This window comes from Xiphias gladius, chromosome 21 (assembly GCF_016859285.1).
Source record: "Xiphias gladius isolate SHS-SW01 ecotype Sanya breed wild chromosome 21, ASM1685928v1, whole genome shotgun sequence".
In the NCBI taxonomy this organism is placed as follows: domain Eukaryota; kingdom Metazoa; phylum Chordata; class Actinopteri; order Istiophoriformes; family Xiphiidae; genus Xiphias; species Xiphias gladius.
Genome location: NC_053420.1, coordinates 5,194,355 through 5,219,895, shown reverse-complemented (window position 1 = coordinate 5,219,895; position 25,541 = coordinate 5,194,355). Strand labels below are relative to the sequence as shown.

General features: G+C 45.6%; 2 protein-coding genes across 2 annotated transcripts in view; one reads left to right on the top strand and one right to left on the bottom strand.

Annotated features, from left to right (window-relative positions):
* LOC120807181 (E3 ubiquitin-protein ligase TRIM35-like) overlaps positions 1-25,541 on the bottom strand; it is a 322,424-nt gene that overhangs the window by 87,131 nt on the left and 209,752 nt on the right.
* LOC120783282 (nuclear factor 7, ovary-like) lies at positions 3,250-5,522 on the top strand. Its single transcript, XM_040116157.1, has one exon. It carries the CDS (start codon positions 3,592-3,594, stop codon positions 5,023-5,025), a length of 1,434 nt encoding a protein of 477 aa, XP_039972091.1. The 5' UTR covers positions 3,250-3,591; the 3' UTR covers positions 5,026-5,522.

Sequence of the window (25,541 nt, the reverse complement as noted above, 5' to 3'; positions counted from 1 at the left end):
GTTTTTCGCCCAGTAATTTGTTGGCTGCGAGGACTGACCTCAGCTCAGCTCACAGCCGCTGACGGACAACAACCGGCTTCACCCGGCCGCCTCTGATCCGGTTCCACAGGTCTGGCCGATCCCCAGAAGCTTGTGCTCTCCCGGCTTCTACGCCGAGCTCTGTGGAGGAACTCGATAGGAAGCTGGACATTCTTCCGTTGCAGAGAAAAAGAGTGTGAATCTGCCCAAAGACAATGATTTCACCGCCTCAACAAGAAACCAGATTCAATGCAGGTCGCGCAGCCTCTCTCTCTCTCTTCCCCCTTGACCGGAGGGGCTTTCCACTCACGACCGGTCGCACCGTCGCAGGTTTGACCCACCAAGTCATCCCCGTATTCTAGGCCTTGTTTTTCCATCGTCACTCGTTTGCGGGGCCTGCTGCGTCTCGGCTTCCTGCTGATTTAAACTGTAAAAAGCTTTCATGAATAGCACCATTGTAAAAAAAGAGAAAAAGAAAAAAATCTTAAACCTGAACACAATCGTTTCTCTTTCGTTATGTGTTTGGCTTGGACAGCAGTTAGACTGGAAACCTCTCTTTCCACGACCTCTCTTATCATCTCACTGCAGATCGTATCCGCCAAGCACTCGGACTCCAAGGCTTGTGTACTTTGCATCTCCGCTTGCGTTTGAATCTCCTCCGCTAAAGGGTCATCCTTTGACCCGCGCCTCTGGGCTGTGTTTTGAGAGGCATCTAAAGGGAGCACATGTGCAATTTTTTTTTTTTTTTTTGCGATTTTTGTGCAACGTTCACTTCCCGGTTTTCCATCACGGCATCTGACATTCACGAGTGGCCGTCAATGGCGGCTTTATGATGCTTCCAAGTGCAAACTGCACTGATACGAATCTCTGATTTGGCACGGGTCTTAAAGCGTGCGTCTTCCAACTGAGCCCCCCCCCCCCTTTTTTTCCAGTCAGAAAAGACGCTTACTGTTGAGCCCGGCGGAGAAAAAACGCACAAGAACGTGCTGCGTCCTGGCTTATGGAGGGTTCCGGCCGCGGATTGCGCTCCGACCGCGAGCCCCCGGAGTCGCTTCGCCTTCCGTGTCAGCTGTGGGGACGCGTGTATATATGTAGAGGGACAAATATCTGCCCGGCGCGTCCGGTCCCGGCAGGGCCCCCCATCTGCGGGGTCGCTGTTTGAAACACCTGCGACGTTTCGGTGACACCCAACGTACCTGAGTTTCTAAAGGCAAAAAGTAAAGAGAGAAGAAGACGAGAAAATGACCGTCGGGTCCTCGCGGGGCTGCGTCTGGTTTCTGTTCCAAGCCTGGATTTTTTTTTTTAGTTTCAGTTACAGTTAATAACTAACAATGTAACTAGTTACATTAGTGACAAATGTCAGTGGGATCTTGAATGAGGTTTTCTGACTCCTGACGTTCCCGTTTCCCTTCTGCTCGTTACTATAGATCGATGTTTGGGACATAAGTGACCTGATGGGGGGGGTTCATTCGCTCGAGCTTCGCAGCGGAGTGAACAGTCTGACTTTTGTTTTTCTCAACCGTTTTTTATTTTTATTTTTTTACCGCTGGAGTCGACAAACGTTACCAACGTAAACGCCCCCCCGAGGCAGCACACAGAGACGGTTTATATATTTATTGATTCAGCTGTTACACGGCGTTGGGCCTTGTATTAAAGGATCTGTCAGTTATTTTGCAGCACGTTCCAGGCTCGTGCTCTGAATTTGGACGGAGTTAGACAACGTGTTTAAAAAAAAAAAAAAATACCAGTGAGATGGACCTGAACGGTTTTTCTGCCGGTCTTCAGCCTACATGTCTTCTCCATCACCGGACTCCTGGGCTGGTTCTGCATCCGCTTCCGTCTCTCCCCCGGTGTGAGGGTCATTACCTGTGAAACCATTGATTCGCTGTTTATTCTCAGTCTTCGCACTTATGAGCCGATTGCACCGGTAAACCGTGGATCTCAGTCATTTTTCTCCACTGTACCCCGCATGTGCCTTTTCGCCCTTTTGGCACATACCAGCACCCGTACACGCACACCCACCTGGATGCATCCGCATGCCGCCGTTTCGGAGATCGCACACACACACACACACACACACACACACACACACACACACACACAGATATACGCTGATTTCAACTGTACCCGGTAATTTCAGTTTGAACACTGCTCTGATCCGTTTACAAAATGCTGGACTGTTGTTGAGTCCATCCTTCAAAACGTCAGGACTCGCGCTTTCGTTGAGCGAAGTACGCAGGACGCAAAGAAAAGTTAAATTCACATCTATTTATTAAAACACAGCAGGTGTCTTAAAGATTGCGGTGGCTTACGGAGCTCCGGACCAGACTGCGCATCCCCGACAAGCATGCGGCATCCGCATCGGTTCACGAGGTCCGAGTGGCCGTTGTCTCCCCGGTCCGGCAGGAATTAGGTTGACACAAAGTAAATAACATTGCCGGCACGGCCGTCTTCTTATTGGCTGAGACCTCCGTCGCTCCTCGGGTACGGACGTTTCCCTCCGGACACGCTGGACTCTCCCCATTTAACGACCTACCTGTAGGAAAAACGAGCCACTGCACGGGACCCAAGGACAGTTTTTCCAAACTGTCCTGCCGTTTCCATGGAAGGGTTCGTTCTTCACATCCAGACAACCACATATCTGTGGGTGCCTTCTTTGCAGAGTAACACCTCTGTTCAGTACCAGCACCTGAGTTTAACAAGAACCATAAGCCGCTTTCTTTTAGTCTCATGGTAAGATAATATATAAAAACACATAAAAATCTCCCTTCACCCTCTGACATTATTAAACTTAACGCAGAGACCACCTCCGACCTTCGTCTCGCCCTGTTTAACCCTCGAATTGCCGCAACACCACCCCCCCCCCATCGCTACGTCTCCACTGTTGCATCCCTCTCCTCCGTCTCCTCTGTCCCCATCCCGTCGGTCACCCTGGAAATAAAGAATAAATAAATAAATACGTACAAAATATATAATATATAATATATGTAAATGTCACCGTCACACCGAGCAGCGGTGTGGGACCGCAGGTTGTGGGCTGCGGAGTCACCAGCGGCCGAAACGAGGCGATAGTTCAGCCTCTTCGCGGGGGGGGGGGGGTTCGTTTGGTTTAAGTCCCGCATGGCGCGGGCGGGCGGCGCGCTGAGCGTCCTTCCTCCTGCAGGGTGCAGCGGGAGCGACACGACGGTCCGGCCGGAGGGAGAGCAAGACGGGACAAAACGAGCGAACCTTTTCATTCGGACTAGAAAGTGAGAGGCAACTTGGTTTCGTTTCTGAACGCAGGCAGGGGCGGCGTGTTCCCGAGAACCGACTCCTCTTACACTGGAAGGAAGCAGCCCGAGGAGAGGGGAGGGTTCGTCTGGGGACTAAACTCCCAGCCTCTCCTGACGGACGACAGACACGGGACGAAACGCCGAAGTGCCGGAAATGCCGACTCGTCCAGCTGCCGCCGATCGAACGCGTGTTTGAGGACGAACACGGAGCAACGTAAAAGCGATCTCCACCAGGGGAACCGCGCGGGGCTCTCTTCCAGTTTGAGTGCTCTGCCTGGTGTGTTTCCACCTGCGAGAGGCAATGTCTTCCCAGTCAGAGGAGGATCTGTCCTGTCCTGTCTGCCACGATGTCTTCAAAGACCCTGTTGTCCTGTCCTGCAGCCACAGCTTCTGTAAAGACTGTGTGAAGAGCTGGTGGAGGGAGAAACAAATACAGGAGTGTCCGGTTTGTAAGCACATATCTCCACAGTTGGATCCACCTCGTAACTTGGTACTAAAGAACCTGTGTGAGAGCTTCTTACTGGAGAGGGATCAGAGAGCTTCAGCAGGGTCTGGGTCTCTCTGCAGCCTGCACTCCGAGAAACTCAAACTCTTCTGTCTGGACCATCAGCAGCCAGTGTGTCTCGTCTGTCTGCATTCAAAAACACACAACGACCACAGATTCAGACCCATCGATGAAGCTGCGCAGGATCACAGAGAGGAGCTCCGGAAAACCTTGAAGCTCTTACAAGAGAAATTGAAGCTGTTTGAACAAGTTAAAGGAAACTGGGATCTGACAGCAAAACACATTGAGGCCCAGGCCCGACACACAGAGAGACAGATTAGGGAGCAGTTTAAGAAGCTCCGCCAGTTCCTACAAGAGGAAGAGGAGGCCAGGATCGCTGCTCTGAGGGAGGAAGAGGAGCTGAAGAGTCAGATGATGAAGGAGGAGATTGAGGCTCTGAGCAGAGAGATAGCAGCTCTTTCAGACACAACCAGAGCCACAGAGGAGGAGCTGAGAGCTGAAGACGTCTTATTCCTGCAGAACTACAAGGCTGCAGTGGAAAGAGTCCAGCAGCGCCCCCTGCCGGATGATCCATGGCTGGTCTCGAGAGCTCTGATAGACGTGGCCGAACATCTGGGCAACCTGACCTTCAACATCTGGAACAAGATGAAAGAGATGGTCTCCTACACTCCTGTGGTTCTGGATCCAAACTCTGCTCATCCAGAACTCATCCTGTCTGATGACCTGACCAGTGTGAGTCATGGAGCGAGACAGAAGCTTCCTGACAATCCAGACAGGTTTGACTCCTTTCACATTGTCCTGGGCTCCAAGGGCTTTACCTCGGGGACTCACAGTTGGGACGTGGAGGTTGGAGACAATACATTCTGGTTTCTGGGTGTGGCTGCAAAGTCTGTCCAGAGGAAAGGAAACAAACAGTGTGGAATGTGGAGAATAGGATTGTGTAATGGTAAATATAAAGCCTTCTCCCAGTCAGCCCAACCAGTTGTTCTCTCAGTGAAGAAGAAGCTCCAGCAGGTCAGAGTTCTTCTGGACTGGGACAGAGGAAAAGTGTCGTTCTCCGAGCTTGATACAAACACACACATACACACCTTCACACACACTTTCACTGAAAAACTGTTTCCATACATTAGCAATAGAAATGAACTCCCGATTAAGATTTTAACGTGGGTGGATGAGGATGAGGATGAGGATGAGGATGATTTAAGCAGCGACGACGACTCTGATTTGTAAATGTACTCGCAGAAGGACCATTCATCTAACTTTATCTAATGTAATTTCACTGTATTTGTGTGGTAGGGGTACTGAAATAGACTGAGAGCAGGACAAACACGTGAGATGAACATGGGGCAACTCCTCCAACGATCCTGTCTGTAAAAGCAGAATCGCTGTAATTCTGCTCCGCCAGTCTTTTCATTTTATCTTGTTTTGGGGTTTGTTGTGATGCTAGCAGTACGTTAGCAGATCACCGTCTTCTGATGAAATCTGAAAACATCTCAAACATACGGATGCTCCTCTCTGTGAAAGAGACAGAGTAAGACACACTTTGTCAACCCAAAATGAGGTTTAAAAAAGTTATTTAACTTTGGTGATTCAGGAACTGATATGACAAAATATCTTTTATTTTAATTTGCTCTTTATATTGTAATACTTGCTCTTGATAGTCCTGTTCTTTTGCCTTGCTCCTGTTGTTTGTTTTTTTTTTCTCATGTTTTTTTTGCCTCATTCATTGTTCCCTTTCCTGTTCTAATTTTTTGTATTGCATAATAAAAGTAATATTAGAAAGATTTCCTCCTCATCTTTGGCGCCGCCTCCGGCTGGTGGTTCCCCCTAGGCGACCTGCCAACGAACGACCCCGAGAGATCATTCTGGTGTGTGGAAATGAAACGATAAAACGATAAAATGATAAAACGTCTGTGAATAGGAAACTGAATCTGTCAATGCAATTGCAGTTTCGTTCTAAATTGCTTTGAATAAGAGGATAAGCTAAATGCTCAAAATGTAAACTTTAAACCAGTGGAATAACCTGACTTTCAGTGTGTCTTCCACACTTCTGTTGGAAAAATTGTTTTTATGGTACCATAAAGATAATAAGTTGATTGAAGTAATTAAACAGATGCCCTGCTTATATGACAATTTTAGGAAAAGCATCCGACTAAAAAATCAAAGTCACGGTTGCAGTGATGGTAAATGTCATCAACGCAGTGGAGGTCGGAGTCAATGTTGGGCAACAGCTTGGTCGGAGTTCAGGTTCAGGACAAACTTCTGACTGGATCATATCACGTCTCTTTCGGCGAACTCAGTTCTTTTGAGGGGGGTGTTTCTCTGAGTGTGTAGAGAGATTTAACTTCCATCTTCAGACATCGCTTCATTATACTTGACAGTGTGCACTGATACCGGTCAGGTTTTGATTGTGAAGGCTGCCGAACTGAAGTCGCGTAACTGAACCGGTTCTGTTAAGACAAGTTCACGTTATTCTCTTCGTTGTTGCATAGAAAGAACCAGACCCTTTTTGAAACATGTGTCTGGTTAAGACACTACACTGACTGAATATCTAATACCTCCAGACAAATTATGCAAGACCCATATATCCGCAACTGTCCTTCATTCACGGTATAGTTGAACTGGTGATTTTTTTATTGAGTTACTTAGAGCAAAAGCAGAGAAAACCTCTTAATCAGCAATGTCGCAAAAAGATCTGAACCTTTTAAAAGTTCACCAATTTGCCTGGAAAGAGTTTACAATCTGTACAGCATTCGACCTTTATCCTTAGACCCCCAGTTTGGGTTTAGACAAAGAATACAGCAGAACAAGAGTAAAAATACATATTTTGCGCAGATTTTACATTTTGACTATCACACTTATTTATTTTTAATTCTTTTTCTCTTTTTCTTTGACTTTACTCAGCTTTTTCCTGATGCGCTAGTCCAGAGTTCATGGTGAAACTGCCCCCATCTCATCGGTTTATAATCAGAGAGTGTGTCTGTAACGGATCAGAGCATCAAATCCAAATCGGCGTCCTAAACAGAAACAAGTGACATGTCCAACAAGGCCTCCAACCTGAGCGACTGTACCGGTCGTTTGCCCCTTCTCTCTGACACGTCCCATAGAGCGTCTCATGAGCGTCTGTTTATGGCGGCAGGTGTACTGGAACATGCGGTCACGGTTTGTTTAGGTTTGGGCACAAAAACTACGTGGTCGGGTTCAGGAAATGATCACAACTTGGGTTAAAATGACTACTTCCTCAAGGTTAGAAAACCTTCATCGTCATGGCTACATAATAAACGTGCGTTAAGGTTGTGGAAAAGAAGCAATGATGACTCTCAGTTTCCCACGTGAAAGCAACAGCGTCTCCTGTGTCAATGTCCTGTGTTTTGTTGATCCATACATCCGACCCGACCTGCACCTAACACGGACCTTGTCGCTCTTTAGACTACGTCACCCGGCTGTCTTCTTCGCTCTCGTCATAACTACTACGGCTGCTGGAGGTTGCCTGACAGTAAAACGTTACTCCGGGTCATAATAAGCAGCTCGCACAGACGACCCATGGGTTCGTTTTTTCTCCAGGGAGAAAGTCTTGACGGGAGAGATCCTCCTCTGACTGGGAAGACATTTACTCTGATTGAAGCTGAAAACGCACCAGACAGAACAGTCAAACGGGAAGAAGTCCCGGTGTGGTTCCCTACCTCTGTTGGGACGGTCTCTTGGAATTACTATTAATTTGGTCTGTTTTTGTCCTTAAACATGTGTTTGATCAGGAGCAGCTGGACGTGTTGGTATTCCAGTATTTCAGTGTTCTGTATCGTAGCTGTTTTCTTTCAGTGGAGGTCACGAGTTTAGTGTATAGGTAAATCTTACCCTCTGTTCTTGTCTAAGAGGAAAGATTGGTTTCCTTTATGAGGAGTCAGAAAAGAGGCTGACCTCTCTCTGTCACACCATTTCTCGTGAATGCTCTTTACTGTGATAAACCGAGGGCGGGGGATCTGCCACGCATACCGTTGCAGATCCCCCCGACCTGGGCAATCCGACCTTCGAGTTCTGGAGCAAGGGGACGGACATGGTCTCCTACACTCCTGTGGTTCTGGATCCGCACATCAAGAACTCGTCCTGCCTGAGGATCTGACCAGTGCGAGACTTGGAGAGAGACAGAAAATGAAAACCTGAAAACCAAGAGAGGTTTGATACCTTCGTCTCTTTCCTGGGCTCTGAGGGCTTCGACGCAAGACTATGTAGCTTTTGCTGAGCAGTGGCCTCTGCAGCCGCAAGTGATAATTACAGGACGCTGGTGCATTTACCTCTGTTGGGCTCCTAGTCTGTGCGGGTAAGGGCACTGGCAGCGGCTCACCACTAGGAGCCAACAGCCCATGTACAAAAAACAAAGCCTATCAAACGCTCAGGCAACAAACACACAATCATCATCTAAGACTCAAATCCTGCATCATCTCATCTTCACTCATGTGTCAGCATTTGGCTAATCTGACCGACCGAAAACATCTGAACCCACGGCAGTTGTAGGCGCTGGGAGTTAGTCTCTTCACCTCTGCCACGATGTCTGTACTGAGAATACCGAGCTGGCTTCTTGTTATAGCGGGTCGCCTGGTGGTGTGTGACGTGGCGCGTGGTGCGATCTCCCCTGCGCTTCCCGTGGGGAGATCGCACCCACTCAGCACAAGTCACGCTGTGCGAGAACAGGCAGTTGGAGCCACGCACTGCAGTTGCTCTCCACTGACTGCAAGACCTCAGGGCATGCTGGGATGTGCCTGCCTCTCTCCTGATCTAAGAGCTGATTGGTTTGGATGTTGGATCAACAACATGATGTTTTATAGAAGCTTTTAATTTTTTTGTTAAATTGGAGAGATTTTATTTCGTCGGGTTTTGCACTATGACGATTTATTCTTTAGGCGTTGTGTGGTCAGTGGTGACTTTGTCGTTCAGAGGAGCCCTGCTTATGTTACAGTTAGTTCACATACACCACAAACAACCTATGATAGTTCTACCCTACAATGTGCATATTACTGATTTTGTCGGTGAAGGCAAAGACAGAATGAATGAATGAATGAATGAATGAATATAATATATATACTCTCTCCTGGGTCAGGAGCCACGTGAAATAGATGCAGATGATGACAAAGATGAAGACCATCATCTCTCTGATTTGTTCCCTGATCCTGTGGACTATGGAGCTGATGATGATGATGAGAGCTATGTCTAACTAAACTCTGAGTGTAAATGTATTTGTTCTCGTGAAAAGTGATCCTACAGCTGAAAATCTACTGAAGTGGCTGTTAAAGTGATACGAGAAATGAGCAAATATGTGATAAACAGGAGGGAAATGTCAGAAAAATGTACATAAGTTATCCCATGCTTTGCTCGAGTAACTGTAAGCAATCATGATCTGTTGTTATCTGCACTCTTGAAGGCTATGCGCACGGGAGTATCTGCAGCTGCGAAGCAGCTACTCCCCAAATCAAGACAAGACAGATTGTTCTGTCGGAGAGACAAGCAGGAGGCATCCTGCTTCTAAGATGAGATAGTGCAACTATGCCGACATATGATTATGTGACAAAGAACCACCCTATGGAAATAAAAGAGCGAGGTGGACGGCTGAGAAACTCAGAGCGGGTTGGAGACTGTAACTGAGCACTCTCTGTCCGTTCTCCTTGCAAGTATATAACCTCACCACTCTGTGTCCTGCCTCATTTTTGTGTTCATATCTGTTTTAGGTTGCTTAAACCTGACAATATATATACACACACAGCTACGAACTGACATGATGGCCTGTGCCGAGGCTGCCTGCTCTCGTCTGCTTTCCAGGCGAGGTGTAGTTCATCTTGAGCGAGCCTAATGACGGCGATGGCGACGACTGCGGCGACGATGATGATGTAGATGATGGTGATGGTCAGGCAGCGTACACATACAGCAATCGACTTCGTAGAGGGAAATCCCATCTGATTTAATCTAATGTAATTTCACTGTATTTGTGTGGTACGGGTACTGAAATAGACTGAGAGCAGGACAAACACGTGAGATGAACGTGGGACAACTCCTCCAACGATCCTGTCTGTAAAAGCAGAATCGCTGTAATTTGGCTCCGTCCTTATTTTGTGATTTAATATTTTTTGTAATATTATGATTGACTTTATCTGCAAACAGAAAGAGAATGAAGAAAGGAAACGTCATTTTAGCAGCGCTGTCTCACATTTGCTGACCAAGCGATACCGCTGAGCACGTGCAGGCTTGATTTTGTTCAAACTGCTGCGCGATGAGTGTGATGTGTTTAACGAACAACAGTTCAATGTCAATTTTCATGTACAACAAATACAAGCTGAACAAGCTGATGTGTTTGAAAATACAAAAACAACTGTTAAACAGAAGCAGTTTAACCCTGCGACCATCTGAGTGGCAAGGTTTTGCTGCAGTTGTGTAAATAAAATCCTCCATGTTCCCTCTTCAGATAGGAAGAAAAAGTGTGTGTGTGTGTGTGTGTGTGTGTGTGTCTCATAGTCCCATCTGTGTCATCACTTAGTGTTTTTCACTGGTTCACTGGAAGTGGTAGGAATTGTGCAATTTTGGGCCACTTACCTCAGAATAATAAATCACTTTTATCATAGGCATATTTTGTGTGTGTGCGTCTGCGTGTGCGTGTGTGTGTGTGTGAGATCGCACATTTTATCAGCCCTGCCTCTCAGCTTGTCATGATTCATGCCCGGGTTTATTTCGGTCTGCAAACAGCCTTGTGACTGGACAGAAAGGCCGCTGGTTCAAATCCCCGGACCCTCTGCAGGAATCCGAGCAGGGCCGGCCAGGGGGTGTCGGTCGGTGCCCTGGAAGTTGATCCTCCACGTATGGCTCAGCATGTGTGACAGAATAATCTGTAGAGAAGAAGCTATTTGTCAGTGATGGTGATAGTGTGAGTGCAACCTGACTTCAGCCAGACTTTCACAAATTAAACAGACACATACCTGCTTAAATGACGAAATATGGCCATCAACTGTAGGTGAAGTGTGGTTGTGAGTTCTCAAATAAAAAGTAGTACAAGACGGAAGAGTGGCGTCGATGGCTGGAGCTGGGTCACACTTACAGAGCAGCAGATAGCACTTCTCTTCTCTGCTGCTGTATGTTTCAGAGACTTCAAATCTTGAAAACATGGCCTATAACTTGTTTGGATGAATCTGATGCCATGTGGGAAAGTTTTGCATACCGTACATCATGGGAGCACTGCCGAGTTTATCTTGTTGCTGTTGATCGTAGCGAGATGTTTGCAGTTTTTCCAGCCGGTGAATACGACTCCGTTTCGAAACTGCTTCAACCGCAGGAGCTAACATCGGTGTCTCATTAGGCAGAGAATTCCCGAATAATTCACATTAAGAGTGTAGGAGTGTAGCGTTTTAAAATCTAATGTTAACATTTCACACTATTTACACGATAGCATGTTGAAATTTCCATTCCTACAGTGTCTGACTCACACACTGTTACGCCAGCAGGTCCTCTGTAACACACTCCGGCAAACAAACCCTGAGCCCTGCAGCCGTTATGACTCCTGGTCACACGGCGGCAACGAACTCAGCATTTGCTGAGTCGCATTAAAGGTTAACTGAAACCACGGAGATCAAACAACCGTTATCTGAAACTAAAGGGCGGCGGGTCAAAGGAAGCAGAAGGCCTCCGAGACTCCCAGAGGTAGCGTTGGGACGGTGGAGGAACAGGAGCGTCCGTCTACCGGTGCACACGTCGTCAGAGCTTGAAAGCATTTTAAACACAGGCGGGTGAGAAATGAAAGCTAAAACTGGCATAAAGCGTCTTGGAAAGGTGAAAGATCAGCTCCGGCGCTCCATGGCACGGACTCTTCAAGTCTCTTGATCTCCGCTGGAGGGACGGGCTGCCGTTCTTCCTCAAGATATTTCTTCCGGTTGGCGTTCTGGTGATGGTGGCGGAGAGCGCTGTCTCCCAGCGTCGGTCCAAAATCTCCCACCGCGACACTGTGACTGTGACAGTCAATGAGCCTGCGCACCGAAGAGGCAACGGCCCAAAACGCGCTCGTGCGCGGTGATGCTTCTGCACCGTAAATTGGAATTGACTTCTACAACGTGAGAAACTTTGGAGTGTGAATCAGGATGCCCTTTATTTGCGCATATTCCCTCACTTACAGCAAAATACCGGTTGTTGTAAAGGCAAACCAAATCAAAGCTGATAATAAATTCAGTTGTTAAACATAAGACAGAGGGGAAACTCAGCGTTTGGCCTCAGCTCCTCTCTGTTCTTCCTCTGTTTGCTCTGGGCTCTCTCTTGAGTGCGTGTCGGAGTCCTTTGTGGCTGGTTATACTGCTGTGAAGACAGGTGAGTGTGCCGAGGAAAGGGTCGGACGAAACTCCATCAGGCGACCGACTTCACTCTCTGGATCGGTCCGCGTTTACGTGGAATATAAGGTATCTCCTTCAGTACGTTTAGCACACACACACATTATTTTGATGTCAAATTGACCAAAAAACTGGGGCTGACATGAAATCCAGATAGAAAAGAGCTTCTCAGACGTCGATCAGTTACGTTATTCTCACTGTTGACGGACGTCGGCAACACATCAGACCTGTGCGCAGAGCAGCACACGCATTTTTGATCGTTAAACTTTGGATTTTCATTTGACTTTAAAATAAGACGGGCTATAATAAAATGACTAATTATTCATCGGTCGCTTGAACTCAGATTCCCTGTAAGTCAAACAGCGAATGTGCCCCCCAGATCTCGCTGTTAGCTTTTAGGTCACATCGGTGTTTTTTTTTTGTTTTTTTTCATTTCTTTAATAAACACCTGGTTGTTTGGGAAGGCACGAAAGACAGTGGGTGGATATTCACACGATGTACTATAAAATGGATTAGTGAGCGCCCATAGAAAATACATGCTTTTGCGTTAGTTCATAGGAAATAAGCAGGCTTTTACTGTTTTACCCCTCCGGCAGCATCGTCTCTGTTCTTTCCTGCATTTTGTCATATTCGTTGTGATTGACAGGAGCCCGACCTTTTCGCAATCTGCTGCAGGTTCCCTGCTCTCCTCCGCCTTTGGATTGTGTGGCTCTAGTGACAAATACAGATGAATACGGAGGTTCTTCTGCTTTATTTGAGTATTTCCTGGATTTTCAGTTACTTCGTACTTCCGCTCCACTACATTTCAGAGAGAAGTATTGCACTTTTTACTGCCCCAGTAATTACAGCAGTAATTACTGGTTATTTTTTTTCCTAGTGACATTTTAAATCAAAACATACGATAAACTGATTTAATGAAGTACAACACATTATTATTAAAGAATAAACCAACGCTTCCCAACCCTTTTGTGTGTGTGACCTCTTACAAAAAAGATGTTATGTCAATTGAAATTTTATTTATACAGCCGAATATCACAAATCACAAATTTGCTTTACAGTCTGAACAGCATACGACCCCCTATGTCCTTAGACCCTCGAATCGGACAAGGAGAAACTCCCCGGAAAACCCTTTATCGGGGGGGGGGGGGGTCCTCAGGGAGAGAAACTGAGGGGTGGGTCCCTCTTCCAGGACGAACACACGTATAGTAGATGTCCTGTGTACAGAACAGAACAACGCTGCAGACAAGTACAGATATCTGTTGCAGAACACTGTTTTCGGAGCCACTGGACTAAACTACCCGACTGTATCTAAAGTTGTTAAAAGTGTCTCCACCTCGAGCAGCTACAGCAGCAAAATTCTGCACTGATGTATCAGTACATTTTACTGCAGATCAAGTACTTTTACTTTGATACTTTAAGCATATTTTGCTGATAATACTTGTAAACTTTTACTTGAGCATGTTTTTAAATGCAGGACTTTCACTTGAAAGGGACTTCAGTACTTTTACATTTTGGTATTTGTAACTTTCTTTTCTTTCCCCTCTGCCAGGACGTCCCTGGTACAAAAATCCACCCGTGACTTTTGACCTTGAAGCATTTGCACTGAATTTCGTCAGATTTCCTTGTTGATGAGATGATTTCCTTGTCCCACACACACACGCACGCGCGCACACACACACACGCACGCGTTTCCCGCCAACCCTTTCCTCTGACTCGCCTGTGCCTGGGGAGAGCGTAACGATCCTTTCAGTTGGCCCTTGCCATGGAAACGAATGGTCTCATGTTGCCTTGGCGCCATGTGATTGACGACGCTCTGCAAACACAAAACACACTCTGATACACATCGCTGATCCTGAGTCTGTTGTACAGACACACACACACACGTATGCCTGACTACATTTTGTGTCTCCATGCTTGTATAAACATGTGTACTTGTGTGTGTGTGTGTGTGTGTGTGTGTGTGTGTGTGTGTGTGTATTTATCTTGCCTCCCTTTGTGTCTCTACGTCTTTAATCAAGTGCATTCTGGGTGTTTATTACAGAGCAAAACACCATTACCTTGTAGAAGATGATGCGTCCTTTAATATTATGCAGTAAAACTAGAGCTACAATGATTAATTGATTAATCGATCAACAGAAAATAAATTGGCAAGTATTTTGATAATCGATTAATCGTTTTAGTCATTTTTCAAGCAAAAATGCCAAACATTTGTTGGTTAAAGCCTCTGAAATGTGATTATTTGATGAGATTCTGTATCATATCTCATTGTTAACTGAGTAGTTTTAGATTTTGGACTGTTGGGCAAATAAAACAGTTGAATTCATCACCTTAGGCACCTTTGACTGTTCTTGATATCGTATAGACAAAGTGATTCATCTATGAATGAAACTAATCAGCAGATTAATCGTTAAATGGAGATAATCGTTAGCTGAAGCCATAAGTAAGATACTGGACAAAGTGATGACGGCAGTCGATAAGAAACGAGGGCTCCCTTCTCTCCCGCTCTCTAACACACCACAAAACTAATGACATCAAGCAGGTGCTACCACACACACACACACACACACACACACACACACACACAAACACACAGAAAAAAGGCTCACTGACCACAGGGTTGGTGGTTCAATCCCCAGCTCCTTCTGTCCAGATGTTGAAGTGTGTGTGTGTGTGTGTGTGTGTGTGTGTGTGTGTGTGTGTGTGTGTGTGTGTGTGTGTGTGAATGGACACAGAAGGACACTGAAATCGTTAACACTTTTACCTTAAGCCCCCCCCTATTCAGCATTCATATTTGTACGTGTTTATTAATGTATTCGTCAAGAACCCCCCCCCACGCCCGTGGGCCCCCATGCAGTAAATGGATGGTGCTGTATAAACGGAGGGTGACAATATGAAAATATGGGTACCACTGTCTGATAATGCAGCATTTATAAAGGTCGTATAAGCTGTAATTAATAGACTATTATTCATTACTAGTGCCCGACAGAGCAGCCGTTAATAAGAATAACCTCTGGGTCGCAGAAACTCCTCCTCCGGCATGAGAGTTTTGTTTTCTTAGAGAGCTCCTCGAGTCACCACGACTGGCTGACCGACACCCTCCCCTCTGGAAAAAGGCTTCAGGACATTTAGAAGTGGCTTTTGCTGATGGCTTATTACAAGCGGAACCTTTACCCTTTGTTAAGGACTAAAAATTTGGAACTGCCGACTTGCGTGTAAGTGCCAGCGAGCCGCCAAGGGTGGTTTCGCAAATCTGCCTCCGTAAGGGCCGTTATAGCTGTTGACCAAGAGCCTACATTAACAAACACTCTGTGCATCTGTTTACAACTGCATTATAGTGGGATATAAACCGTGCTAAATGCTAAATAGGGGGACTTAGAGAGTAAAGTGTCAACCAGGAAGAAGTGAAAGAAATGTAAAAGGACAAAACGCAGGTAGAATAACATGAAGACTGAGGCTACAGAGAGTCCTCAGGATGAAAAAGGTGAGCGTTGAGATTCGGTGTGGGAACAGTTGAACCTCTTCTCAACACTAGAGGTCCTCAATGAGTCAGTTTGGAGGGAACTCATAAAACTCTCCCTCTCTCTTTCCCTCTCTCTCTCCCTCCCTCTCTCTCTCTCTCTCCCTCCCTCTCTCCCTCTCTCTTTCCCTCTCTCTCTCTCCCTCATCCTCCTGTCCTCTCTGATCCGTTGACCAAAAACAAAAAACCTCTGATCCGTCCAGTAAACAGACGTCATTCTGCTCCAAACTTTCTGCCAAGTTTCACCTCACTGTGTTTGCTCACACTGATCTGACGCTGATATTCCTTTTCTTCCCCCCCCCCCCCCCCAGGATTACACAGGGAACAAATGTACGCACTGTGCGCTCATCCCGTCCAGCTGCTGATTTGATTTGAAACCAGAGCAAACTTGACGACCAGCTGCCTTTTTAAAAAAATAAAAAAAAATTTAAATCAGATTTCGTTAAATAAAACCAACAGACTAGAAGAACTCAAAGCCTCAGTAACAGCAAAATTACTCAGCCAGTAAGATAAGACTTCAGAGTAACAAAGCTCCTCTAATACAAACCTAGGAATATGGCTTGAGGAGTATAGGCTGGAGAAAAAAATCCAGGAGGAGATTCTGAACGTAGAAAATACTCATTGCATCTTCGGCTGAAGACATTTAGACTAAAAGGAGCTGATTAGTTCGATTACGTGATACGTCCAACGCTCCGTTCTTGTCCACGGACTATTAAAAACACATCACGGAGCTGCACTCTCGCAGCTGGGCGACGGCGTGTTCCTCCATTACCATATACACCGTGTGATATTTGATACGAACGGCATCATGTGATGCCCGGTTATACAAGGTCGGGGTATTTATAAATGTGAATAAATGTGTCAGCAAGTAACGGTAGCATACGGCACAAGACAACTTCACTGACCTACTTCTAAAATAAACTGCCCACATCATGATGCTGCAGTTCGACCAGCCGTCTGTCATGTTTCACAGACTTGTTCCTAAATAGAGAGAACTGAGTCGCGCCTTCGTCGGAGCTGTGGTCACGTCAGCCACTTTTATACTTCGCGAAGCGCGATTTGACATTTGGGCCAGATAACTGTGGGTGTGCCGTTGTCTTGGTGATACTAGTGTGAGTCCCTAAAGAAGAAGAAAAAAAAATAGATCTCTGAGCGTCTCTGACGTTTTCCTCTGTCGCCAGCGTTAGGTCAAAATTTCACTTTGCTCAATTAAGGCATTCGGTCAGGCCCCGTTTGTGTCTCGCGGGCTATCAGAGGTCGCCGTCAGAGAAGAGAGAGACCTTTCGCCGCCCTCTTTCATCTTTGAGAAAGAAAGTGTAATATCTGTGTTATCAACGCGAGGGGGTCGCTCTGAGGTACTTTAAGATCCGACTTTATTCCACCTCCGCCGCAGTACGGCGGCCTGGTAGGCCAAACCCGTCCATGTCCATGGTATCAGCCATCGCCGGCTCCACAGGTCCAGTCCGGCACGTGGCGACCACGCAACAAGAAAGGAGCTGTCAGTTGTAAGATGGCGTGGTAGGCTAAACTGTAGTGTGCCAGGTTTTATACGCACAACTACAATATTTTATCCCGGTTATAAAAAATATCTTGAATTTAAATGTTTAAATTTAAACAAACCTTAGTTTTTTTTTTCCAAGTCCGAGGGTACTATATAGAATAAGAAGGCAAGTCGAGCTGTTGGATGAAACGTGTTCGCTTTTCCGATTCAGTTGCCGAGTAAATGCAACAGTCTTCTATAGTCGGAGTCAAAGCTTAGCTCTCAGTGCCCGTGGGCCCACTCAGGTAAATAATCACCAGCCTCCTGCCACTGGTTTTTTTTTTTTTTTTTTCACGGGATGGTGGGAAATGCTGAGGCAAAAAGTCTGACAGTAGCACATGCGGAGAAGAGTCAAAGTCTCAGGAATGTCAGTTACAGCGTATGGCCAAAGCTTGCTGACAGTAGAAACCGTAGGCAACTGGTGCTGTCAGGCCGAGTAAGGCTGTGAGTGCAAAACCCCCTCAGTGCGGTGAAATGAGCAAGGGTGTGTTTCCCGACTCGTGGATTTGAAGTGTAAATTTGTAGGAGTAAGAATGTGTTATTTCTTTATTTTTTTTTAAACACAAAGTTGTAACTGTGTGAATTATTCCAACTATATAGTGATCAAATGACGTTTTCAACATACATCAGTGTCAGAATAACACATCTGACACGTGTGTTTTCCCCCCGAACTGATCCAACATATGTGTTGAAATTGAGCATGTTAAACTTGCAGTAACTGATTCTTTTGGGTTTGTTTTCGCAACTTGGGGGCAGCAGACACAAGTTGTAAACACAACGTTGGCATGTCAACCTCTTTTAAGTTGATATGGTGAACTTGTTGGCAAACATTGATGGACCACCATTAGCATTCGTTTGGGGTCATTTTTCTGGCTGCCTGATGAATCCAAGTCCAACACTCAATCCCTTTCGACTCTGTATTTGGTCTCTACCAACTCCTGAGGCAAATATCTGGCTCTTTAGCCGCTAAATGGTCCATTATGTTCGCCAGCTGGCCTCCAACCGTATCTCTCTGCTGCTCAGTGCTGAGCAGGTGGTGGACAGTGGGTTTTTAGAGCTTTCTTTTTTTTTTTTTCTGAAAATAGCTGCCTGCTGCAACTGCAAACGACGCTGTGAGAGCGGTGAGAGTGAATTAAAACAGCGTAGTTGTGGACCAGACGGGTAACCAATGAGCTGAAACTCACTATAAAACCTCTGGAGTTGCACGCCCTACTTATTTTATACATTGTTATTATAAAAATATTGATTATAGTCGCTTTAACCACAGACGGACGTGTACATTCACGGTTACACTGGCATGTGTGAAATGTACCAAGCGTTGTTTTGAGAACACACCTGTTTCACACACCAGACCATATATTCAGATAAACATTTAGTTTTATCTCAGAGACTGAGACAACTCCCGGTTGTTCTCTCCTGTGGACTCAAACAGACCTGGGGCCTCTGTGAAACTGCTTCTGCTCCTGCTGCCGGTTTCAGCGCTCTGGCCTCGAGCCGGCGGCCTGTGTACAGAGCAGGTTGTCTTCGGAGACGCGTCGCCGGGGCGACCACCCTGCTGAACTTTTGTTCCCGCCTGTTGCCTCGCCGACCGCAGCGGCAGTAGTAGTCACGAGGAGGAGCAAAGCCCGCCAAAGCCCGGCAGCCAATCAGGAGCTGAGGAGGGAGGGGGGCCGAGCGAGCAGCAGGGAAACACAGCAGCTGGGAGAGAGAGAGAGAGAGAGAGAGAGTGTGTGTGTGTGTGTGTGTGTGTGTGGGTGGTCACACACTGCAAAAAATGACCCAGGATAGGTATTTCTAGATCAGGCTGTATGTTTTCACATTATGTAGGTGCATTTATACATATAATGATTAGACAGTAATCACACAGGATAAGTTGTCAAGTTTCATTGGCTTTCACACTGTAATTTGCAGCAATTAGTTATAAATTTGCAGTGAATTTAGTGAATTTTCCAAAAATGATTGCGCTAATTGTTATAATCTGACTTTTCACCCTCTGTTTCATTTTTTTGGGGATTTTAGACATTTTCACCTCCTCCAAGGAGGACACGCGATCACCCCTGTCCGTTTGTTTGTTTGTTGGTTGGTTTTTTCAGCAGGATTACGCAAAAAACTACCGAACCGATTTGCGCCGAACTTGGTGCAGGGCTGGGGCGCGAGCCAGGGAAGAACCCATTAAATTTTGGGGAAGATCCGGATCATTTACGATGATTTTTAATTTTTTTCCTCTGAAGTCTGGTGTATGTTGTTTGACAATGGCCTTTCGGTAAAATCTTAAAATATCAAAATATGACAAATAAATGAAATAAAATTCTCTTCAGAAATGATGCTGTAACTCAGACCTTACCTCTTAATCTGTATCAGGTTTTATGGGCAGGGGTAGGACTAGTCAACCCACCCCCCTTTTTTTTTTTTTCCATAGATTCAATTTTACTTAATTTAATATCTTGCAGAGGCCATCTGCCATTTTCCTTCATCCCTCTGGTCTGGTGTCATTGTGTTGTTCTCGTAGTGTCGTCTGTCTGGTTCCCCCTTGACGCCCCCCCCCCCCCCCGACCTTCATTTTGCTTTATGTTTTGGTGAACTTGGTGGCCTTTTAATTTACAGTCAGGACTGTAATTTTGTCATGTACACAAGGTCAGGACAAAATTACAGTCCCCGCTCATTACTTTTTGTAGTGTGGATGTGTGTGTGTGTGTGTGTGTGTGTGTGTTTTCCCGCCACTGAGAAGCTTCTGGAGTCCTGCCAAGAATACATTCATCTGAGAGAGAAGGAAGGAGACAGAAAGTCTTTTATTCACACATGTGAACATGCTCCTGGTATGCGACTGCTTCCCTGTGTGCAAATATTTGCTATTGTTGCTCATGTGAAATTTTCCATGTGATGAAGTTTCAAGTCTGTGTGTGTGTGTGTGTGTGTGTGTGTGTGTGTGTGTGTGTGTTGGCGGTTGTGAAGCAGTATTTTTAAGAAGACTTTGCTGTTAAAATGTGCTGCAGTCGTACCTTCACTCTCTCTTTCATCTTCACATAACACAAACAGCACACACTCACACACACGCACACACACACACACACACACACACACACACACACACACACACACACACACACACACACACACACACACACACAACTTCAAAGATTACATTAAAGTAAATGATCAGTTTTTGTGCCTCACTAAGTAAAACAAAACACAGAGGGAAAATAATAAGAAACATAGAAACTGAAGGAAAATGTAAGATTGACCAAGATTGGATCTAAAATGGCCTCATGTGCTAAAAATAAATGTCCCAGAGAAGATTCGCATGTCAGAGTAGGTCACCAGGGAGTGTTTGTGACAGGCACACGTCAGACACACACGCACACACATACCCCACCCACACACACACACACACACACACACACACACACACACACACACACACACACACACACACACACACACAAACTCATTCAAGTTTATGTAAAGCAACACAGCGGAGTGTGTGACACCGCAGCATAATTTAAACCTTAAAGGCCCTGCCTGGGATGTGATTGTGTGTGTGTGTGTTTGTGGGTGTGGGTGTGCGTGCGTGCGTGCGTGCGTGCGTGTGTGTGTGTGTGTGCCAGTGTCTCGGGTATCAGCCTACTTCTGGCTGAGGTGTGACTTAGACTTCACATGTCAGACACAGTTTTCCTAGAAACGCTTGCTGGTCAGATTTAACCCTCCCTCTTCTTCCTACCTGTCTCCCTCAAGACAAAAAATAAATGAATGATGACATAAACCAGACTCAATAGGAAAAACCTACAATACAAAAATATAAAATGTAATCGCAGTGGAAAAACTGCAAATTGTAAAAGCTGCAATAGTATGAGATAAAGTACATGTTTCTGTGTGTGTGTGTGTGTGCGTGTCTGTGTGTGTGTGTGTGTGTGTGTGTGAATGAAAGGTGAAAGCGAGTGAAAGTGTGTGAACATGAACATGTGACTGATCAACATGTGTCAATGTACTGCTGAGAACACGTCAGAGGTATTTCTGTATGGGGTGTAATTTTACAAGGATACACACACACACACACACACACAAAATGCACACACTATGAAGTTCCATACTAATCTATATACTGTATTCTTGGTTGTGTGTACAAAATTAGTTTTTACATATACTTATAATTTATAATTCACTTTTACGTGAATGTGATGGCAATTTTTTAAATTTGATCTCACGTTGGATTATTTTTAAATCAATTCAGTTAATTCAGCCTGTTAATATAACACTCGCAACCTGGCTGCCAGAATGTAGTGGGGGGGCTGGTCCCGGGCAAGCAATAGTTTGGCCCATAACCCCCCCATAAGAAACCCAAATTTCAGTTTTCACATTTTTTTTTTTGTATAGTTTAAATATATGTGATATAGCATGTCAATTCATGAGTTTAAAGATACATCACATTCAATTTCCATCTAATTTTCCATCTAATACACACACATATATATATATATATATGTGTATTTCTAAAAAGAGTCTGAAGATAACTATGACAAAGTTTAATAATGCTGTAGTCACTGCTGGACTGCAAGATTGGATATTTAGGCAGAAAATAGGTTGTCTATAAACATTTTAAACATTTGTGAATTAATTACAAGTAATTAAGTATCAATTATGATTCCTACAAAATGTATTTGCTGTTGCAGTTTAGTTGTATGTAAACGTAGTATTAGACAGTCCACAAGTGAGAATAAGGGCCACGGTGTCTCAGAGCGACGCCAACTTCATTGATTAAAGCTTCAACAGCAGCATAAGTTTTTTGAATTCTTTCATAAGAGGGAAAAGTTGCGCTTCTCCTGCGGGGAAAGTCGGTTGGTTTCTCTGCCTGAAAAGACAGGAACGTCTCCGTCTCCCAAAAAAACCCAATGTTGTCAGGCCTATTGATTGTAAATAAATTCACTCGGATGATCAATACATCGGGTGATGTTTTTTTTCTGTTTTTTTTTTTTATGACAGGTTTTGAAACCCGTCAGTGATGTGTAGTGATGTGCGAGAACTCCCACTTTTCTTCTTTCATCTCCTCCCCTTCGTTTTGTTGATGCCGTTTAGGCGGTGATGATGTTACTCGGTGTGTGTGACTTCGGTGCGTCTGCTCAGCGGTCCTTTTAAACACTCTCCCGACCTGGACTGACCGTGTGCGTGCGCGTGCGCGCGTCCCGCTGTGTACCTGTCACACACACGCCCAGGTGACCTAATCCGAGTAACCTGAGGTGTATTTGCTCTCTTACATCTTCAGTCTGACGTGAACTTTTATTTTCAGCACACGCCAGTCAATCCTGAGGGGAAAGTAAATTTCGTGCCACTCTGCCGTGGAGACATTTCACTCTGAAACCAATACGTCTACCTGATGATGGTGCTACAGGAAGAGTCAGAGAACTTGTTTTATTTTTTTCAATTTATTGTTTATTTAATAGGCAAATTTAACCAAACTTTGTAGATATTTAACATATCTAGTTAAACTTGAGCCATGCAAATTCACCACACTATATCTGTGGGGACCTTTCAGTCATTACCTGACCGACAGTGCCATCTCTAGAGTCACATCGCTATCGTGGGTAAAAATGCGATAGCTGTAAAATAGAAAATATGACAGTAAAATACCGTATGGCAAAAATAAAGAGTTGTGAGCTCACACTGTTCTGAGGTGAAAAGTTTCTCTTGTTTTGTCTGAATCTGAAGCAGGAAGCAGCTGACAATAAAAATCTGTACATTCAAAAGGACAAGGGGGGAAGTAAAGTGGAAGTTCACATATGAAGCAAGAGAACAGGTTCATGTTTCTGTAGAAAACTCAAAGAGGAAGCTCCAGCCCCTGTTAACAAATCGTAAACAACAGGTCAAAGGCCAACTTCAGATGTGAGAGAGGACACAAGGTCGCAGGGTCGAGCTTAAACACTGGAGTTACACGAGAATAAACTTTTAACATGCGGAGGGTTCAGCTGCGGCGGAGAGAAAAGGTCAGGCTCGTGTTTCAACAGGCTGAAAGATGAGGAGGGAGAGGAGAACCGAATCGGGCTCAATGCTCCTGCGGAACAGAAAGTATTTAATTAGCAGAGAGAGCCAGTAAAAAAAAAGGGGGAAAAAAAGTGATGGGTGTTGCTGCATAAACAAAGAAACAAGCGAACGAAAGATACGTTCTCCTCCGCTGGTGTTAGATGGTGCTCAAAGAATGAAAAAATAAGACACTGAGCTCAGTTTCCACCAGAGAAATGGCTCCATTTAAGAGTGACCTCCGGGCACGTGTCGCTACGGTGCTGTTTTCAGGTTCTTCCGTGCGTCCCTGAAACCTCAGCTGGGAGTGGGAACGATTTTCAACATCATAAATGCGCTGAACCAGTGGCAGGAAGTCTAGTGTCTATGTTGCCATCACGCAAACATGAATGTAGCATTCAGTTCGGGCCGGCTGGTGGGAAATCAGTATCACAATATTAATATGAATATTTATCCATCGTCGACATATATGATGAAATTAAAAAAATGTGCAAAATTCATAAAACAAAACTGATGGTTAAGACGCTGACAGGCATTACATTACACAAAGCCGCAATAAGTGATTTCCACAGAAGAATAAGTAAAATTATAACATGATACGGTCTGATCACATCGTCGGAGTGAGACTATCATTGACTACCATTGAGAGTCACCGAACCAAAACGATGGCCCAGCTCTACACTCAGCCCGTGACGGAGGAAACAAAGCAAGAGCAAAGACTCTTTGCTCCGGCGCGGTAGTGTTCACATGCTGGATTCACTGCTGATCCTTTGGGGTTTTATTCTTTTCGGTTTGACGGGGATGAGCTGAATTGTTGCCTGGAGGGTGGAATCACTTTGCCGATTTGAATCATTTCGTTCAGTTCGTTTCGAGGACGCGTTGGCCCCGAGCGTGTCGTCGGTTCACTTTTTTTCCGAAGCTAACACATCGCCGCCCATACAACGGCGATGTTCAGCGCTGATTCTTGCTGGTTGACGGTTCAACAGCCGACTGTGTGCGACGGTTATCACATTATGATTGTTCCTGCGGTTTTTCATACGCTTCAGACGAGGGAGTAACGTGTTGTGTATCGCGGTGCACTCAATCGCCAGCGAGGAGCTCCGCTGCCGAAAGTTACCGACCCGGTCAGTGACGACGGGGGTGCGCCGCAGGCAGCTCAGTTTGTAAATTCGCCTTCGAAGATTCGTTCGTACGCGTACTGAACACATCAGTTGCCGCCTTGTTTGCACCTCTGACGGCACATTTCCGTATTTCATGAACGGTAAAAGAAAATTCTACATGCTACCATCGCCATTGACGCTAAGCTGTTACATTCAGTCTTGGTACAAAACCAATGGCAGCACTTTACGTAAGGTTAATAGCTCAGCAGCCTACCTTGTTATGACTGGGTTATCAGACAATGATTGTTGCCGTGGTTTCACAGTCTTTTAATAGTCTTTAAAAAAAGGAAATAACGTGCTTTCAATCACCGCCGAGCTGACGACGGCTCTCTCCGTGCTCATGGAGCTCCGCTGCCAGAAGCCGCCAGTTCGGTCAATTCAGTCGGTTCACTTTGAAATGTCATTGACAGAGATTCGTTCGCACATGTGCCGAACACCTCTAGCTGGTTAGTCTGACCTCAGCGCAGCAGGGGAAGAGGGCGATCGCCCTCCCTGTGGGGTCAGAGGTCAGAGGGGTTGGTAAAAGCAGAAACGATGAGCGTAATTTAGCCATCGGCACTGAGGAATGACGCTGTCACTGAATCCGTCTCTGAAGCCACAGGCGTACGCCCAGCAGGATTTCTCAACAGGATAGTGCATTGCACACATGTATGAACACGTGTACCCGCGCAAACAACACACACACACACACACACACACACACACACACAAACGCACATACACACAAACGCACACACACACAGACTTGAAACTTCATCACATGGAAAATTTCACATGAGCAACAATAGCAAATATTTGCACATTCAACACAGACATTCTCATTTACACACACACAAGCACACGCACACACGCACGCACACACACACGCACACACACACACGCACGCACACGCACACGCACACTCTGATCCAAACAAACCAACCATTTTCTCCTTTCCTTGATAAGTTTTTTCCCTCCACCCCTCCTGATCAACACACCAAAGGACTCGACACGATTTGTGATAACTGTGACCTTATAAGTTCATAACTGTGCGACATGGATCCAACAATATCTTGGTCTCAATCTGTGTCAGACTGTATGGCAGCAGATTTGAGGCATGTCGGACCGTGCAGTGGATCGTTACTGGGTAGAAAGTACGCACATCTTCGTGTCATCGTCTCAGGTCA